This window comes from Bombina bombina, chromosome 6 (genome assembly GCF_027579735.1).
Source record: "Bombina bombina isolate aBomBom1 chromosome 6, aBomBom1.pri, whole genome shotgun sequence".
In the NCBI taxonomy this organism is placed as follows: Eukaryota; Metazoa; Chordata; class Amphibia; order Anura; family Bombinatoridae; genus Bombina; species Bombina bombina.
The window spans coordinates 1,035,680,939-1,035,701,377 of NC_069504.1; the positions used below are offsets into that span (position 1 = coordinate 1,035,680,939).

The window sequence follows — 20,439 nt, forward strand, 5'->3', positions numbered from 1 at the left end:
TGAAGACACCCATCCACATATAGCAGACAACCAAACCAGTACTGAAACATATCAGCAGAGGTAATGGTAGAGGAATATAATGTTGATCTGTAAAGGGAGGTGGCAGATGAATCCCCACGACCGAATTTACAGAGAGCCTTAGAATAGATTTCCCATAGGTCATAGTATCATCAGGCAATACTCCATTCACATCCCTCAGACAAACACTGTACTTTGAGAGGAATTGGGCTTCAAAATGCTTAGAAGAGCCTTTCACAGAAGAAATCAAGCACGACTTGCTTCACCATGCTCCAACGAAGGCAAAGTTTGTAAAACTAAGTTGTATGAGGTGTATTTATAGGCATTTTGAGGTTTGGGAAACTTTGCCCCCTCCTGGTAGGAATGTATATCCCATATGTCACTAGGTCATGGACTCTTGCCCCTTACATGAAAGAAAGTGCGCAAAGCTATTTGGAGCTGCGCAACTCACAAAAGTGAAACCTGCACATTCTAAATGAGCCCTGAAAATGATCTTCACCCATGTTAAATCAGTTTGTAAACTCCCCCACACTTTGACCCCATGTAAGGTGTCCCTGCTATATGAAAATAACACAGACGTACCCTCCAGGATCAGTGCTGTGGAACAGATAAAGCCTCTCAAGTGTGACAGTCTTGTAGTGATGCTCTGACAGGGACCTGAGTGTGGAAAAGCAAGCAGTGTAACTCGTTAACACTGATTGCTCAGGAGTTGTTAGATAAACAGTCTGGATGACTATGCAGAAAAACTTTCTCTGCATCTCCAGACACTTTCATCAATACTCGCACTGAGAGGTTTATATGACGATTACTTAAAGGGACAGTTAAGACACAAAATAAACATTATTCAGTAGGTTACTTGCCACATCGTTCTCCCTGTGCTGCAGCCTCAGTGATTCTCCATTTTTTTCAAAAAAACCAACTGCCGTTCACACCAAAACATGGTGTCCTAACTCCTAACTTGACGTCATTTAGAAGCTGATTCGGCCACGACGTTGACGTTGGCCACGACGTTGACGCCCATTTGAGCATGCGCATTTGTTCAGAATAGTCACTAGCAGCAGGAACTGAAATAAGGTTGCACCGGAAGCACAGCACAATGTTATGTTTGGTACACAACCCGAGGTCTGATCCTAGCAAATACAAATTTAATGTGGATTGGGTTGCGGTACATGTAATGTGTATTGGGCTGACAGGCATAGAACAAGGCAGGCAGGCTGGCACAGCACAATGTTATGTTTGGTACACAGCCCGAGGTCTGATCCTAGCAAATACAAATTTAATGTGGATTGGGTTGCGGTACATGTAATGCGTATTGGGCTGACAGGCATAGAACAAGGCAGGCAGGCTGGCACAGCGCAATCTTATGTTGTTACACATCCCGAGGTCTGAACAAATCAAATATAAATGTAATGTGGATCGGGTTGCGGTACAGGTAATGTGTATTGGGCTGACAGGCATAGAACAAGGCAGGCAGGCTGGGACAGCGCAAACATGGTTTATCTAACGGTGTCAAACCTAAAGCCTGTCACTAAGCACCCACACTAACTACACTGTTCTACCCCCTATACCGGCGCCCCAGGAGCCCCCTGCAACTCAATAAAGTTATTAACCCCTAAACCGCCGCTCCTAGACCCCGCCGCAACTCTTATAAATGTATTAACCCCTAAACCGCCGCTCCCGGACCCCGCCGCCACCTACATTATACCTAGTAACCCCTATCCTGCCCCCCCCTATACCGCCGCCCTCTATAATAAAGTTATTAACCCCTATCCTGCTGATCCCGGACCTCGCCGCAACTAAATAGTTTAACCCCTAAACCACCGCTCCCGGACCCCGCCGCAACCTATATTAAACTTATTAACCCCTAATCTGCCCCCCTACACCGTCGCCACCTATAAAATACATTTATTAACCCCTATCCTGCCCCCACCTACACCACCGCCACTGTAATAAAATTATTAACCCCTAAACCTAAGTCTAACCCTAACCCTAACACCCCCCTAACTTAAATATTAATTAAATAAATCTAAATAATATTTCTCTTATTAAATAAATTAATCCTATTTAAAACGAAATACTTACCTTTAAAATAAACCCTAATATAGCTACAATATAAATAATAATTATTATATATCAGCCAATCAGATTGAGCTCGCATTCTATTGGCTGATCGGAACAGCTAATAGAATGCAAGCTCAATCTGATTGGATCAGATTTTTCCTACCTTAATTCCAATTGGCTGATAGAATCCTATCAGCCAATCGGAATTGAAGGGACGCCATCTTGGATGACTTCCTTTAAAGGAATATCCATTCGTCGGTAGTCGTCGAGAAGAAGAGGATGGCTCCGCGTCGGTTCGTCTGAAGATGGCTCCGCTCCGGATGGATGAAGATTGAAGACGCCGCTTGGAAGATGACATCGCCCGGATGGAAGACTTCTTCAGCGCCGCCTGGATGATGAGTTCATCGGATGGAAGATTTCTTCAGCGTCCCTTGGATGATGACTTCTGCCGCTCCGGATCTCCTCTTCGGTTCCATCGATGGTCGGCTGGCTGAAGACGACTCAAGGTAGGATGATCTTCAGGAGGGTAGTGTTAGGTTTTTTAAGGGGGGTTTGGGTTAGATTAGGGGTATGTGGGTAGTGGGTTTTAATGTTGGGGGGGGGGGGGTTGTATTTTTCTTTTACAGGCAAAAGAGCTGTTTTCTTTGTGGCATGCCCCGCAAAAGGCCCTTTTAAGGGCTGGTAAGGTAAAAGAGCTTTGAACTTTTTAATTTAGAATAGGGTAGGGAATTTTTTTATTTTGGGGGGCTTTGTTATTTTATTAGGGGGCTTAGATTAGGTGTAAGTAGCTTAAAATTGTTGTAATATTTTTTAAATGTTTGTAACTTATTTTTTGTAACTTAGCTTTTTTTATTTTTTGTACTTTAGTTAATATAATTGTATTTAATTGTAGTTATTTGTAGGTAATTTATTTAATTAATTTAATGATAGTATAGTGTTAGGTTTAATTGTAACTTAGGTTAGGATTTATTTTACAGGTAATTTTGTATTTCTTTTAGCTAGGTAGTTATTAAATAGTTAATAACTATTTAATAACTATTCTAACTAGCTAAAATAAATACAAAGTTACCTGTAAAATAAATATAAATCCTAAAATAGCTACAATGTAATTATTAATTATATTGTAGCTATCTTAGGGTTTATTTTACAGGTAAGTATTTAGTTCTAAATAGGAATAATTTATTAAAGTATAGTGTAGTGTTAGGTGTAATTGTAACTTAGGTTAGTTTTTATTTTACAGGTAAATTTTTCTTTATTTTAGCTAGGTAGCTATTAAATAGTTAATAACTATTTAATAGCTATTGTACCTAGTTAAAATAAATTGAAAGTTGCCTGTAAAATAAATATAAATCCTAAGATAGCTACAATATAATTATTAGTTATATTGTAGCTATATTCGGGTTTATTTTAAAGGTAAGTATTTCGTTTTAAATAGGATTAACTTAGTTAATAAGAGAAATATTATTTAGATTTATTTAATTAATATTTAAGTTAGGGGGTGTTAGGGTTAGTGTTAGACTTAGGTTTAGGGGTTAATAATTTTATTACAGTGGCGGCGGTGTAGGGGGGGCAGGATAGGGGTTAATAAATTTATTATAGGTGGCGACGGTGTAGGGGGGGAAGATTAGGGGTTAATAAGTTTAATATAGGTTGCGGCGGGGTCCGGGAGCGGCAGTTTAGGGGTTAAACTATTTATTTAGTTGCGGCGAGGTCCGGGATCAGCAGGATAGGGGTTAATAATTTTATTATAGAGGGTGGCGGTATGGGGGGGCAGGATAGGGGTTACTAGGTATAATGTAGGTGGCGGCGGGGTCCGGGAGCGGCAGTTTAGGGGTTAATACATTTATAAGAGTTGCGGCGGGGTCTAGGAGCGGCGGTTTAGGGGTTAATAACTTTATTGAGTTGCGGGGGGCTCCGGTACAGGGGGTAGAACAGTGTAGTTAGTGTGGGTGCTTAGTGACAGGCTTTAGGTTTGACACCGTTAGATAAACTATGTTTGCGCTGTGCCAGCCTGCCTGCCTGCCTTGTTCTATTATGCCTGTCAGCCCAATACACATTACATGTACCACAACCTGATCCACATTACATCTATATTTGATATGATCAGACCTCGGGCTGTGTAACAAACATAACATTGCGCTGTGCTTCCGGTGCAGCAATAAAACGGATCCCCAACGCATTCAATATAAAAAAAAAAAATAAACCACTTTGCGCATGCGTTAGGCTAAATGTTCGTTCAAGTTGGGCGTGCATGAAAATTTTTTAAAAGAAGCTCCGGGGAAGAAGACAAAGGGAGGAGGAGTTAGGCTTCCATGTTTTGGTGTGAACGGCAGTTTTTTTTAAAAAAAAATGGAGAATCACTGAGGCTGCAGCACAGGGAGAAAAATGTGGCAAGTAAACGTGTGGCAAGTAACCTACTGAATAATGTTTATTTTGTGTCTTAACTGTCCCTTTAAAACTCCAGTCCTCTCTTAAAGGGAGCATACCAATTAAGGACTATCCGAATAGTAGTCTGCCATCCTCCTATAGTGTTGAAAGGCAAAGAATGACTGGGGGGGATAGGGTAAATGGGAGGGATATTTAAGCATTTGGCTGGGGTGTTTTTGCCTCCTTCTGGTGGCCAGGTGTTGTATTTCCCAACAGTAAGGAATTAAGTTGTGGACTCTCCCTGCCACATGGAAAGAAAATTGGGTTTCATATCCCTTTAATGTATAATCATTGTTTTGTTCTGTATAAGCTTACAATAAACAATATTGGTTCAAAGCATTTCCCATTTTTAGTGCTAATATGTATAAGTGGTGCTCTCCCTAGTGCAAACTCCCACACCCCAGGTACAAGTATATATAACATACAAGAAAATTCTGTATGGTTATCAATTAGTCAGAATATCATTCAATATAAAAACAGCATTCTGAAATATGGTGGAAATAAGTGCTAAAATTGACACTTTAAAGGGACATAAAACCCCATTTTTTTTCCATGAGTTAGGTAGAACATACCATTTTAAACAACTTTCCAGTTTACTTCTATTATTTAGTTTGCTTCCTTCTCTTGTTATCCTTTTTTAAAATGGTTTATCTAGGTAAGCTCAGGAGCAGCAAAGCACCTGGGTGCTATCTGCTGATTGGTGGCTTCATATATATATCGATTGTCATTGGCTCATCTATGTGTTCAGTTAGAAACCAGTAGTGCATTGCTGCTCCTTCAACAAATGATACCAAGAGAATGAAGCAAATTTGATAATAGAAGTAAATTGTATGTTCTACCTAAATCATAAATGAAACATTTTGGGTTTCATGTCCCATGAACGGTTAAGGCAACATGTATATTTTGTATCACTAGAAAAAAAGGTCATAATTACAGTAATGGAACTAGAACAAAGAATAATCTAATCTTACATCAATGAGGCCTCTTCTGGGTGTGTGAACAGTAATCATAGCAGCACTATCCAGCATGAAAGTTATCTTATAATTGGCGTTTGTACTGACTCCCAGTTCCTAAAGAATGAAAGAGCACTTGATTTGATTAGTTCAATTTGAAATCATACAAATAAAATAAGCATGTAACTGCAGCTAAAAACTATGAAGTCCACTGGTTAAGATCCAGGTTAATTAGCTAGTTTGAAAAATAATGAAGTTTAATACCATAAACATATACATGCAGAAATGTTGCTATTTCCTTATTGGGAATATAATCATTTTGCCAGTTAGAGACACCTATGAACTGTGTTCTTTGAAAGTTATGCTAAATTTGTATGGATAGCATAAGAAAATATATATATTGAGAAGTGGTATAAGGGTACAGGCATGTGACAGTGTATGGAGTTAAAATAAAATATTAAAAAATAAATAAATGAATAAAATAAAAAATGAACTTTTAAAATACAAAAAAATCTATTGAAAAACTATTAAAGGGATAGAATGGTCAAAACTGAAATGTGCACGGGTGCATTTTATTTTAAAAGAGAAGCATTTTTGCAATATACTTAAATTTAACAAAAAAATGGTTCTAGTAAAAGTTATTACTTTTTTTAAGAGGCATACACACATATGCTGTGAGTGCCCGTGCACCAGAATTCAAACACCACACCTTCTGAGAGAGTCAGCAGTGGCTTGCATAATACAAATGAATCCTTCTCTGAGCAGGCACGATGTTTGAATACTTGTGCACAGCACTCACATATGTGCAAATGCCACAAAAAAAACCCAGTAATAACTTTTACTAGAAGCATTTTTGTTAATGGAAGTATATTGCAAAAAAATGTATCTCAAATTGAAATGCACCCATGTACATTTCAATAATTGACTTTTCTATCCCTTTAAAAAAATAAAAAGTCACACTTGCTGAGAAAGTAACACAAACATCAAATAAATAAAGGAACGTCCATAATAACTGTTTGCACAGCAAGTAAAAGCAATTGATCATTAATAGCAGAACCTGTGATTCCACAAGTAAAAGCATGCCTTAAAAGGTTCCCATTAAGTACTATTCTAAAGTTCAAACCACCGTTCTAAAACAGCAAGCAGGATGCTTTTTAAAATATATTTGTAAATAAAGAAAAATCAGTTAGAAAACTTATAAGACTCTGGAATTTCTTAAAAAAAAGACATGAAACTTAAAGGGACATAAAACAACTAAATATATAATGCAGCCAAAGCTTACCTGCAAAACAGTTTTAGTTTTAACCCCCATTAACCCCTTTAATTCAGGCATAGTTTTGTTTGCAGCAAGCTCTCCCCATGGCATTTCCATATATGGAAGGTGCTATCCAGGCCATAGCTTCTGCAGAATGCTCTTGTACACGTGCACGATAGGGGGCAGAGTCACAAGATACCTGACTAAAGCAGTACACAGTATAATGCAGAAGATTTTGCAAAGCATTTGAGATAATTCCTATGGAAATAAGCAAGCCTCTTGACAGCAAACAATAGCAGTACCTGCTGTCCCTCCTCAACCCTCCCCTGCTTGCATAAGTAATTATCCTCATGTGCATACTTTGTTGTATGATACCACAAGGATTGGAGTAGGACACTTATAAGGGGGGTAGAGCAGGCTACACTTGGCAACACTAAAGTATAAGTAATTTTGCAGATTTTTGGAAATTTTATTAAAATACTTATAAGCTTTTTTTTTTTTTACATTTTTTCCCCCACACACTGTTTTTGCACATAACTCAAAATGTTTTAAGGCACTTTAAAAAAGGAACTTTCATGATTCACACAGAGAAAGCAATCTGAATCTCTTATTGTATCAAAGAGCAAGCTAGGTAGGCACAGAAGTTAGTACTGTGTAATATTTTTTACAAACATTGATGCAACCGGACACATGCACACTCCTAAACCTACCTAGGTATGCTGTTCAACAAAGGATACCAAAAGAACAAAGTAAACTTAATAGAATTGGAACTTTTCTTTATTAAACTGCATGCTCTGCCTGAATCATGTAGTCAAATTTTGAAGTTTTGTGTCTCTTTAACATATGTACAGTTCATCCTCTGAGAATCATTTCTTTGGACTTGAGTCAATTGAAAACTATTTAAAATGGAAAGGTAAAAACCATAATTCCACAAAAAGCTAAATTTTTGAGAGTTTCAACATTTTCTTATATCCAAAAGTCAGCTACTTTTCTTAATTCCAAACGTGTCTATAGGGATCTGGCTGCATCTCACTGATGAGGGCCACATAAGGCCAGATCAATCGCCTGGGGTTGCCATATTCCTAGTAACTGTGTCAATTACTGATAATTTGGATTGTGATCAGGAAAACAGGACCGGCATACATAAATTTAGTGCCATTTTTCACCAAATTGATAGTGTAAAAGGCGCTGCTGATAAACAATGAAAATGGCTCACTGATCAACTCAACATCAAAAAAGCGCTCATCTGGAGTCGCAAGGATAATCATCAAACCATAGATTGTGATCATCCTCATAGTAATCTAGGTTCAATAATGCAAGAATTATTGATAAATTATTGATAAATGAGTGTTGATTTTTTTGCATTACAATGCCCCTTGAAGGGATTTTCTGCTTATTCCTTCATCAGCTCATACTACATAGAAGTTAATTCTGGGAGTAAGAGAGACTAGGCCGCTGCAGAGCGTGACGTAGAGGGGAGAGTCCTATTGCTGCCAAGCCGATAGGGTATGTTGCTCACAGCCCCGTGAGGTGCAAGTCAAAAGCGGCTAAGCGCAAGCCGCAAAAAATGTGAGTACAAGGAGAAAATGCAGCACTCGTGGGACACCAACTTTAAGTTAAAAGACAAAACTTTATTCCATTAGTATAAAATCACAGGTAGGATCAGGGAATTAACCCCTTACGCGTTTCGTGCTCCGCCTGAGCACTTAGTCATAGGGATATTTGCTTAAACCAGACATAGCCTATTTAAAGGCACAGTGTCCAATCAAGCAATGTTTCAGAAAGATTTAAAAAACAATGATATAAAAACATGTTGACATTGAACATGATCATCTTACAATATGAATGCGTGAATTAGCCAAACATCAGTGAATGTTAAATGTAAAAATAAACGGTGTTAGAGCCATTAGACATTTTTTGGATCAAGACACCAATTTTTCAGAAGAAACTAAGATATTAATTTGTGAAATAATTGAATTCCTCTTGCAACACAATTATTGTATGTTTGACAGTGAATTTTATTTACAGGTCTGTGGCACCGCCATGGGTGCTAAATTTGCGCCCTCTTTCGCCAACCTATATGTAGGTTGGTGGGAGAATAATGTTATTTTCACTGAAGAAAATCCGTACATGAAGTCCACTGTCGCATATATGCGCTATATAGATGATTTGTTGTTCATAGTTGATGAAACTGTAAATGAGATGGAATTTATGGAATTTCTAAATAACAATAATTTAAATTTAAAATTCATTGGTGAAAGCAATTGCAATACTGTTAATTTTCTTGACCTTACATTGACAGGTATGATTGACACAGAGAGCATAGTGACAGATACATTTCGAAAACCAACTGCAGGTAACTCTATCTTGAATGCGAGATCTTGTCATCCACCACACTTAATTAGATCAATACCCAGGGCCCAATTTTTGAGAATTAGGAGGAACACAAACTCAGATGAACTTTTTGAAAAACAGGCAGCAGCGCTCAAAAACAGACTTATAAAAAGAGGGTATAACACCAAGCTTTTGGATAACAGTATCCAACAGGCTAGTGTTAATACACAACAGGGCCTACTATCGAAACATAAGAAAGACAACAGGGATTTTACAGATTCTCCTATTGTTTTCTCAACTGAATACTCTAATCAGTATAACCAGGTATGTGGCATCTTAAAGAGAAACTTACAAATCTTACAACAAGATGAGATACTAAGTGAGATTATTGATAGGTGTAAGTTTGTTCCTAGACGGGCGCCCACTTTAGCCAATAAATTGTCACCAAGCTTAGTGTCCTCTAAAAAACAGAGAACAGGTACATGGCTACATAAAAAAGGAACTTTCAAATGTGGCACTGGCTCATGTTCAACCTGTGACATTATAGGCAGAGGAGAAACTTTCTCAAGTACTGTAACCCTTGAAAGCTACAACATTGGTTTCTATGCAAATTGCAGGAGCCATTATGTTGTATATCTACTCGAATGTAATCTGTGCCACATGCAATATACAGGTCAAACCAGTAGAGAGTTAAGATCTCGCATGAGGGAACACATATATGACACTAAAATGTATAATAAAAATTCAGCAATTGCACGGCACCATTTTAGCATGCACATGACAAATAAATTTAATATGACAGTTAAAGTCATTGATAAAATTTATCCACCGACCAGAGGGGGAAACAGAAATAAAATGTTACTCAAACAAGAAATGTATTGGATATATAAATTAAGAACGGTTACCCCTGAAGGTTTAAATAAGGAGTGGGATATGAGTCTATTCATAGACTAACATCTATTTTCAGTTTTATCATGTCATACCATGCTATTTGGTTATCGATTTATCCCAAGACATATGCCTTATACATCATCACTAACCATGTTCAGTGATATGTAACACACTGCTATGATGATCTTTTCTGGTATTTTATTAAATAATATGGTAATAAATTCAGTTCCCACGTAGCACAAATGTACTAGGTTAGTTAAAAGTTCAAATGTATTGGGTAAAAGCTTTTCTATACATAGGGTGTCTCTAGCTCATTAACGTCATTGTTACAATATCTATGTTTCTGATGTTCTTTTGAAGCAGTGTGTTGTATATAATACTACGGAATTTTGATGTGATTTAAAACTGTTTATTTTTACATTTAACATTCACTGATGTTTGGCTAATTCACGTATTCATATTGTAAGATGATCATGTTCAATGTCAACATGTTTTTATATCATTGTTTTTTAAATCTTTCTGAAACATTGCTTGATTGGACACTGTGCCTTTAAATAGGCTATGTCCGGTTTAAGCAAATATCCCTATGACTAAGTGCTCAGGCGGAGCACGAAACGCATAAGGGGTTAATTCCCTGATCCTACCTGTGATTTTATACTAATGGAATAAAGTTTTGTCTTTTAACTTAAAGTTGGTGTCCCACGAGTGCTGCATTTTCTCCTTGTACTCATAGAAGTTAATTCTACCTCTCAGCCTAAATAAACATAAAATGCACTTTTACTGTGCAAGAGTCATTTTCAAATCAAGTCCCTGTTTGACTGCTGTAGCTCTACATAAACTTACTTTCATTTTGGCTTCAATCCACTTCATACTGGTAGCCGCTAAAAATTACAATGAGATAATTTATTAATTAAAAAGAAAAGTATAGTACAATACAGAAGGTGATAATGCTTAATTAAATTGAATGCGAAAAACAAAATAGCTATGCGTTAGCTAAACGTACATAAAATGAAAACCACATAAATTCAATTAAACGTTAAGTTTTTGAAGGAAAATTTTTGTTTTTATTTTAAAACCAACAGGAACGCATATATTTGTGCAACTAGTCTGTGGAAAAGTTTACTCACAGACCTATTGATGACAATGCTATGCCACAAAAGCATGAAAATATATTTTGTTTTTAGCACACAAACATATTTAACCCCTTACTTACACAGACGTACCCATATGTCACATAATTTAAATCCTTAGTGTGAAAATGGGAGCCAATGGCTGTTAAGGGGTTAAAAAAAAATGATAGTATATTTTATTAAAGCACTGTCCATTGCATAAAACTGTATGTCCCCTGCCAAGGGGTTAAACACATTGTTAAAGTCAGCTCAAGAGCAGCAATGTGCTACTGGGAAGTGGCTGGATATTGGTGGCTAGAACCATATACCTCTTGTCATTGGCTCACAAGATGTGTTCAGCAAGGTCCCAGTAGTCTATAGCTGCCCTTGAACTAATTTAACATGTAGTTATATGCAAGCAACACAGCCATAACAGAAAGCACATTAGAGGATTTTCATTTTAACTTTTATGTCCCTTTAACATTTGCAAAAAACAAAATTTATGCTTACCTGATAAATGTATTTATTTCTGGATATGGAGAGTCCACAACGTCATCAATTACTAGTGGGAATATCACTCCTGGCCAGCAGGAGTAGGCAAAGAGCACCCCAGCAAAACTGTTAAGTGTCACTTCCCTACCCATAATCCCCAGTCATTCGACCAAAGGGAAATGGAAAAAAGGAATAACACAAAGGTGTAGAGGTGCCTGAGGTTTAGTCAAAAAAATATCTGTCTTCAAAATTAAGGGTGGGGTCGTGGACTCTCCATATCCGGAAAGAAATACATTTATCAGGTAAGCATACATTTTGTTTTCTTTCCTAAGATATGGAGAGTCTACAACGTCATCAATTACTAGTGGTAACCAATACCCAAGCTAGAGGACATAGATGACTAGGGAGGGACAACAAGACAGGCAGAACTAAACAGAAGGCACCACCGCTTGAAGAACCTTTCTCCCAAAAGAGGCCTCGGCCTCGACAAAAGTATCAAATTTATAAAATTTGGAAAAAGTATGCAGAGAGGACCAAGTTGCAGCCTTGAAAAGCTGTTCCACAGAAGCTTCATTTTTGAAAGCCCAAGAAGAGGAGACAGCCCTCGTGGAGTGAGCTGTAATTCTCTCAGGAGGCTGCTGACCAGCAGTCTCATAAGCAAAACGAATTATACTTCTCAACCAGAGAGAAAGAGAAGTAGCAGAAGCTTTCTTCAGGTCAATGTTCGTCATGAACAGAGCCTCCTACAAAAGGAAGAATGGAACAAATGGATTCCATTTTGAAGGACGGTACTCAGAAAACTAGTCGAATAGAATCCTAGCCCTATTCCCTTACTGGAACTGGGACTATCACTCCCAGGGAGGAAGGTCCTGAACACAGTTCAAGAATGCCTCTCTTTTTACCTGGACTGCAGAAAAGAAAGGGTTGGAAAGGATAAATCTGCCTATGGGAGGGAAAGTCTAGAATTCTATTTAAAACCTTAAGATACTACCCCAAGGATATGGGACATCTCGTTTCCATATCTAACCCTTAATCAGGTTAAAAACAACATGATAATTTAGACTCAGCTGCAGATTTCTTAAATTACTTACCTCTGTTCCAAGACTGATTGGGTTACCAAGAAGACTTGGACTGTTCCTGCTTGGAAGAGGAATACTTTCCTTTGAAAAGGAACTTAGACAACCTTTAAGTCTATTCTACTTGTTTTGTGGTAGAAAAGACCCTTTTCCACCAGAAATATCAGAAATCACTTCTGGCAGACCAGGTCTAAACAAGGTCAAACCCTTATAAGGAAGCGTCAGAAGCTTGGACTTAGAGGTAACACCCGCTGACCAAGATCTTAGCCACAACACCCTACAGGCTAGGAGAGTAAAGCTAGATATCTTGGCTCTTAAATATTTTTGCCCTACCAGTATAGGGAATTGATCCTCTCGGTTACTTAGCCACTATACTATTCAAGCAGCACCCAGATTAAACTTGCATGGAAGCATCAGAAAAAAGGAATTGGCAAGCCTGAGAGCCTGAATTCTGTCTTGGAACTCCTCCAAAGGAGTCTCTATCAAAATTGAATAAGACAAGGTGTGCACCAATAAGATGCCACACTTGAAACAGTGGCAATACAAACTGTAGGTTGCCATTGAAGATCTTGAATTTAACATACGTCTTCATCAAATAAGCCTCCAGCTTCTTGTCCCTGGGATTCGTAAAAGAGCAGCTATCCTCTATAGGGATTATAGTTCTCTTAGCCAGAGCAGAAAAGGCTTCTTCTACTTAAGGCACGTGCACTCTATCTTTAATAGAGTCAGTGACAGGAAACATCTTTTTAAAAATGGGGGATACGGGGAGAAAAATCCCTGGTTTCTCCCATTCCTGTTAATCATCTCCATTGCACGGTCTAGAAACAGGTTCATGGAGGAAGGAACATCATAGAATTTATAAGATTTACTATACTTCCCAGGGTTGACAACGACAAGAGTATTGTAGTCGTCCAAAGTAGCCAAAACCTCCTTTAACAATACAAAAGGTGTTCAAGATCAAATCTGAAGGATACTTCATCATCATCAGAACGAATTATCCTGTCCAAATCTGAGGATCCACCCTCAGAAGCTACCGACGTATCCTCCTCATCAGACTTATGGAGGACCACCTGTGTAGCAGCAGATGGAACAGCACCCTTACTATCTGAATCTCTAAGTTTCCTCTTGCTTTTTGTCTTTAACATAGAAAAAAAACAGATAATGCCTTAGATACCACAGAAGATACCTGTACAACAATTTCTGCCAGCAAATAAACTCCTCCAGGATATTGAGAGGAACCGCAGGGCACTGCATGTGACACCATTGAGGCTTGGGACGTATAAGGAGAAGGCTGTGGAATTGCCTGAACAGCATCATCCCGAGAGACATTGGGTTCAGCGGCAAAAATCTCTCTCTACCTGAGAAAGTTCTAATTAAGCAAGCAACACAGAATTGAACAATTTGAGCCTCAATACATAACAAACATAAAAAAACATAATTTATGCTTACCTGATAAATTTGTTTCTCTTGTAGTGTAGTCAGTCATTACTTATGGAATATATCTCTTCTAGAGCTGCAACAACTAATCGTCATAATCGATAATAATCGATTATGAAAATAGTTGTCAACGAATCTCATAATCTATTAGTTGGTTTGCAATTAGTTGGTCTGTGCACAACACCAGCTGCTTCACTCCAATGAACTCCTGCATATGGTATTGTGTTTTATGGTTAGGTCCTTAGCCTAAAGGACGTCTACAGACGTCTACTTTTCACTTTTTCAGGACAGTATACGTTTACAACTACCCCTGGCTTATGTGCAACCCAGATATAAATAGTCATCAGTTGGATTGTTTATATTAAATCTGGTGATCTGGAACTATGCTTTTCATGATATAGTGCCAAGCTTGTTGTTTACACCTTGCCCCTAGATTGATGGGAGTTATTTAAATTGATGTGCACTGTTATCTGTTTGCACAATAATTAGCGTATTGATTGCTATTGCTGATATGTACTGTATAAATATATTTGTAAGGCTTTGTCCTGTTATTGATATACAGTCCTTAGCGCTTTTGATTTTGGTTTTTATTGTTTTTTTATATTTTTAATACATTGTGATAATATGTACCAGATTCAACCTTTATAAGTATATATACTAGACTAGATATTTCCCCAAAACCTTATAGCTGGTTATTTACCATTGCATATAGATATTCAAGATATTTTTATGTTAGAATGAAGTCAAGGGTTACTTTATTGAGAGGCCCCTTGCCAAGGTAGAAAACACTTAGCATTGATGGTGAAGAGCTAACAAAGATAAATATCCCACTTTTGTGAAATTTGTCAAAACCCTACTTATACATCTCAACAGCCTTTTCTCTGCTGCAGGAAATATAGCTGCAAACAGAGAACCAGCGTTAGCCAGATGCATGTGGACATGTTGAGATTTTTGCATTTCAATGCAAAGTTTCTGAAAGAGTGAATAACAGAATGTTATTAGCAGTGATAGTCTAACTCTTTCTAGTTCTACCTCTTTTCAAACAGTTTGTGGTTTTGTTTTGTTTAATTATAAAACTGTGCTCTGCTGATTAAAAATTTAAGAAACAGTTGTGTTAATGTAAAGTTTTAGTTTGAAGTTTATATTTATAACACTCATTATGTGAATTTTATTTAAAACATAGAAAATTATTATTGATTCTCTTTTTATCCGATTAGTCGATTAATCGAAAAAATAATCGGCAGATTAATCGATTATGAAAATAATCGTTAGTTGCAGCCCTAATCTCTTCCTAACAGGAAGCTGCAAGAGGATCACCCAAGCAGAGCTGCTATATAGCTCCTCCCCTCACATGTCATATTCAGTCATTCGACCAAAACCAGACGAGAAAGGAGAAACCATAGGGTGCAGTGGTGACTGGAGTTTAATTAAAATTTAGATCTGCCTTAAAGACAGGGCGGGCCGTGGACTGACTACACTACAAGAGAAACAAATTTATCAGGTAAGCATAAATTATGTTTTCTCTTGTTAAGTGTAGTCAGTCCACGGGTCATCCATTACTTATGGAATACCAATACCAAAGCTAAAGTACACGGATGAAGGGAGGGACAAGGCAGGAACATTAAACAGAAGGAACCACTGCCTGAAGTACCTTTCTCCCAAAAATAGCCTCCGAAGAAGCAAAAGTGTCAAATTTGTAAAATTTTGAAAAAGTGTGAAGTGAAGACCAAGTTGCAGCCTTGCAAATCTGTTCAACAGAGGCCTCATTTTTAAAGGCCCAGGTGGAAGCCACAGCTCTAGTAGAATGAGCTGTAATCCTTTCAGGAGGCTGCTGTCCAGCAGTCTAATAGGCTAAACGTATTATGCTACGAAGCCAAAAAGAGAGAGAGGTAGCCGAAGCCTTTTGACCTCTTCTCTGTCCAGAGTAAACGACAAACAGGGAAGAAGTTTGACGAAAATCTTTAGTTGCCTACAAATAGAACTTCAGGGCACGGACTACGTCCAGATTATGCAAAAGTCGTTCCTTCTTTGAAGAAGGGTTAGGACACAGTGATGGAACAACAATCTCTTGATTGATATTCCTGTTAGTAACTACCTTAGGTAAGAACCCAGGTTTAGTACGCAGAACTACCTTGTCTGAATGAAAAATCAGATAAGGAGAATCACAATGTAAGGCAGATAACTCAGAGACTCTTCGAGCCGAGGAAATAGCCATCAAAAACAGAACCTGCCAGGATAACAGCTTGATATCAATGGAATGAAGGGGTTCAAATGGAACGCCTTGAAGAACGTTAAGAACTAAGTTTAAGCTCCACGGCGGAGCAACAGTCTTAAACACAGGCTTAATCCTAGCTAAAGCCTGACAAAAAGCCTGAACGTCTGGAACTTCAGCCAGACGTTTGTGTAGAAGAATAGACAGAGCAGAAATCTGTCCCTTTAACGAACTAGCAGATAAGCCCTTTTCTAAACCCTCTTGTAGAAAGGACAATATCCTAGGAATCCTAACCTTACTCCATGAGTAACACTTGGATTCGCACCAATATAAATATTTACGCCATATCTTATGGTAAATTTTTCTGGTAACAGGCTTCCTAGCCTGTATTAAGGTGTCAATAACCGACTCCGAGAAGCCACGCTTTGATAGAATCAAGCGTTCAATCTCCATGCAGTCAGCCTCAGAGAAATTAGATTTGGATGGTTGAAAGGACCCTGAATTAGAAGGTCCTGTCTCAGAGGCAGAGACCACGGTGGACAGGACGACATGTCCACTAGGTCTGCATACCAGGTCCTGCGTGGCCACGCAGGCGCTATCAGAATCACCGAAGCTCTCTCCTGTTTGATCTTGGCAATCAAACGAGGAAGCATCGGAAATGGTGGAAACACATAAGCCATGTTGAAGACCCAAGGGGCTGTCAGAGCATCTATCAGCACCGCTCCCGGGTCCCTGGACCTGGATCTGTAACAAGGAAGCTTGTCGTTCTGGCGAGACGCCATGAGATCCAGATCTGGTTTGCCCCAACGATGAATCAGTTGAGCAAAGACCTCCGGATGAAGTTCCCACTCCCCCGGATGAAAAGTCTGGCGACTTAGAAAATCCGCTTCCCAGTTCTCCACGCCTGGGATGTAAATTGCTGACAGGTGGCAAGAGTGAGACTCTGCCCAGCGAATTATCTTTGAGACTTCCAACATCGCTAGGGAACTTCTGGATCCCCCTTGATGGTTGATGTAAGCCACAGTCGTGATGTTGTCCGACTGAAATCTGATGAACCTCAGAGTTGCTAACTGAGGCCAAGCTAGGAGAGCATTGAATATTGCTCTTAATTCCAGAATATTTATTGGGAGGAGTTTCTCCTCCTGAGTCCATAATCCCTGAGCCTTCAGGGAGTTCCAGACTGCGCCCCAGCCTAGAAGGCTGGCGTCTGTTGTTACAATCGTCCAATCTGGCCTGCGAAAGGTCATCCCCTTGGACAGATGTGGCCAAGAAAGCCACCATAGAAGAGAATCTCTGGTCTCTTGATCCAGATTTAGTAAGGGGGACAAATCTGAGTAATCCCCGTTCCACTGACTTAGCATGCACAATTGCAGCGGTCTGAGATGCAGGCGCGCAAATGGTACTATGTCCATTGCCGCTACCATTAAGCCGATTACTTCCATGCACTGAGCTACTGACGGATGTGGAATGGAATGAAGGACACGGCAAGCATTTAGAAGTTTTAATAACCTGGCCTCTGTCAGGTAAATTTTCATCTCTACAGAATCTATAAGAGTCCCTAGAAAGGGAACCCACGTTCACCTTCCACCCATGCGACCTCAGAAATGCCAGAACTATCTCTGTATGAGACTTGGCAGCTTGAAAACTTGACGCTTGTATCAGAATGTCGTCTAGGTACGGAGTCACCGCTATGCCTCGCGGTCTTAGTACCGCCAGAAGTGAGCCCAGAACTTTTGTAAAGATTCTTGGAGCCGTAGCTAATCCGAAGGGAAGAGCTACAAACTGGTAATGCCTGTCTAGGAAAGCAAATCTTAGGTACCGATAATGATCCTTGTGAATCGGTATGTGAAGGTAGGCATCCTTTAAGTCCACTGTGGTCATGTACTGACCCTCTTGGATCATGGGAAGGATGGTTCGAATAGTTTCCATTTTGAATGATGGAACTCTTAGGAATTTGTTTAGGATTTTTAAGTCCAAGATTGGTCTGAAGGTTCCCTCTTTCTTGGGAACCACAAATAGATTTGAATAGAATCCTTGCCCGTGTTCCGTCCGCGGAACTGGGTGGATCACCCCCATTAGTAAGAGGTCTTGTACACAGCGTAGAAACGCCTCTTTCTTTATTTGGTTTGCTGATAACCTTGAAAGATGAAATCTCCCTCGTGGAGGAGAAGTTTTGAAGTCCAGGAGATATCCCTGAGATATGATCTCCAACGCCCAGGGATCCTGGACATCTCTTGCCCAAGCCTGGGCGAAGAGAGAAAGTCTGCCCCCCACTAGATCCGTTTCCGGATAGGGGGCCCTCTCTTCATGCTGTCTTACGGGCACCACCAGGTTTCTTGGCCTGCTTGCCCTTGTTCCAGGACTGGTTAACTTTCCAGCCCTGCCTGTAACGAGCAACAGATCCTTCCTGTTTTGGAGCGGAGGAAGTTGATGCTGCTCCTGCCTTGAAGTTACGAAAGGCACGAAAATTAGACTGCTTGGCCTTTGATTTGGCCCTGTCCTGAGGTAGAGCATGGCCCTTACCTCCCGTAATGTCAGCTATAATTTCTTTCAAGCCGGGCCCGAATAAGGTCTGCCCTTTGAAAGGAATATTAAGCAATTTAGATTTAGAAGTCACGTCAGCTGACCAGGATTTAAGCCATAGCGCTATGCGCGCTTGGATGGCGAATCCGGAGTTCTTAGCCGTAAGTTTGGTTAAATGTACGACGGCATCAGAAACAAATGCGTTAGCTAGCTTAAGTGCTTTAAGCTTGTTCATAATTTCATCCAATGGAGCTGTGCGAATGGCCTCTTCCAGAGACTCAAACCAGAATGCCGCCGCAGCAGTGACAGGCGCAATGCATGCAAGGGGCTGTAAGATAAAACCTTATTGAACAAACATTTTCTTAAGGTAACCCTCTAATTTCTTATCCATTGGATCTGAAAAGGCACAACTATCCTCCACCGGGATAGTGGTACGCTTAGTTAAAGTAGAAACTGCTCCCTCCACCTTAGGGACCGTCTGCTATAAGTCTCGTGTGGTGGCGTCTATAGGAAACATTTTCCTAAATATGGGAGGAGGGGAAAAAGGCACACCAGGTCTATCCCACTCCTTGCTAATAATTTCTGTAAGCCTTTTAGGTATAGGAAACACGTCAGTACACACCGGTACCGCATAGTATCTATCCAACCTACATCATTTTTCTGGAATTGCAACCGTGTTACAATCATTCAGAGCCGCTAAAACCTCCCCTAGCAATATGCGGAGGTTCTCAAGCTTAAATTTAAAATTAGAAATCTCTGAATCCAGTCTCCCTGGATCAGATCCGTCACCCACAGAATGAAGCTCTCCGTCTTCATGTTCTGCAAACTGTGACACAGTATCTGACATGGCTCTCACCTCATCCGCGCGCTCTGTCCTTAACCCAGAGCTATTGCGCTTGCCTCTTAATTCTGGCAATTTAGATAATACTTCTGCCATAACAGTAGCCATGTCTTGCAAAGTGATTTGTAAGGGCCTCCCTGATGTACTTGGCGCCACAAAATCACGCACCTCCTGAGCGGGAGGCGAAGGTACTGACACGTGAGGAGAGTTAGTCGGCATAAAGATTGACTTTTATTTAAAGTAACATCAATGCAATTAGTACACAAATTTCTATTGGGCTCCACATTGGCCTTTAAACATAGTGAACAAAGAGATTCATCTGTGTCAGACATGTTTAAACAGACTAGCAATGAGACTAGCAAGCTTGGAAATACTTTTCTAAATAAATTTACAAGCAATATAAAAAACGCTACTGTGCCTTTAAGAAGCACAAAAAGCTGTCACAGTTGAAATAACAATGAACCAAAATAGTTATAGCAACCAATTTTTCACAGTAAATGTATTAAGTTAGCAAAGGATTGCACCCACCAGCAAATGGATGATTAACCCCTTAATACCAAAAAACGGATAACAATTTAATAATTAACATTTTTATCACAGTCAAAACACACTGTCACAGGTCTGCTGTGACTGATTACCTCCCTCAAAATGAATTTTGAAGACCCCTGAGCTCTCTAGAGACGATCTGGATCATGGAGGATGAAGTAGACAGATTGTGACTGAATTTTTACTGCGCAAAAAAGCGCTAAAATAGGCCCCTCCCACTCATATTACAACAGTGGGGAAGCTAAGATAACTGTTTATATGCAG

General features: G+C 39.4%; 1 protein-coding gene across 2 annotated transcripts in view; it reads right to left on the reverse strand.

The window, feature by feature from the left end:
• UBLCP1 (ubiquitin like domain containing CTD phosphatase 1) overlaps positions 1-20,439 on the reverse strand; it is a 162,346-nt gene that overhangs the window by 115,376 nt on the left and 26,531 nt on the right. Inside the window, exons 6-7 of one of the 2 annotated variants that reach the window (XM_053718776.1) lie at positions 10,783-10,820; positions 5,478-5,576 (exon numbers count right to left, since the gene is read on the reverse strand). In XM_053718776.1, coding sequence (XP_053574751.1) covers positions 5,478-5,576; positions 10,783-10,820 — 137 coding nt within the window. The remainder of the gene's footprint in view (positions 1-5,477; positions 5,577-10,782; positions 10,821-20,439) is intronic. The other variant, XM_053718777.1, reaches the window with a different exon arrangement.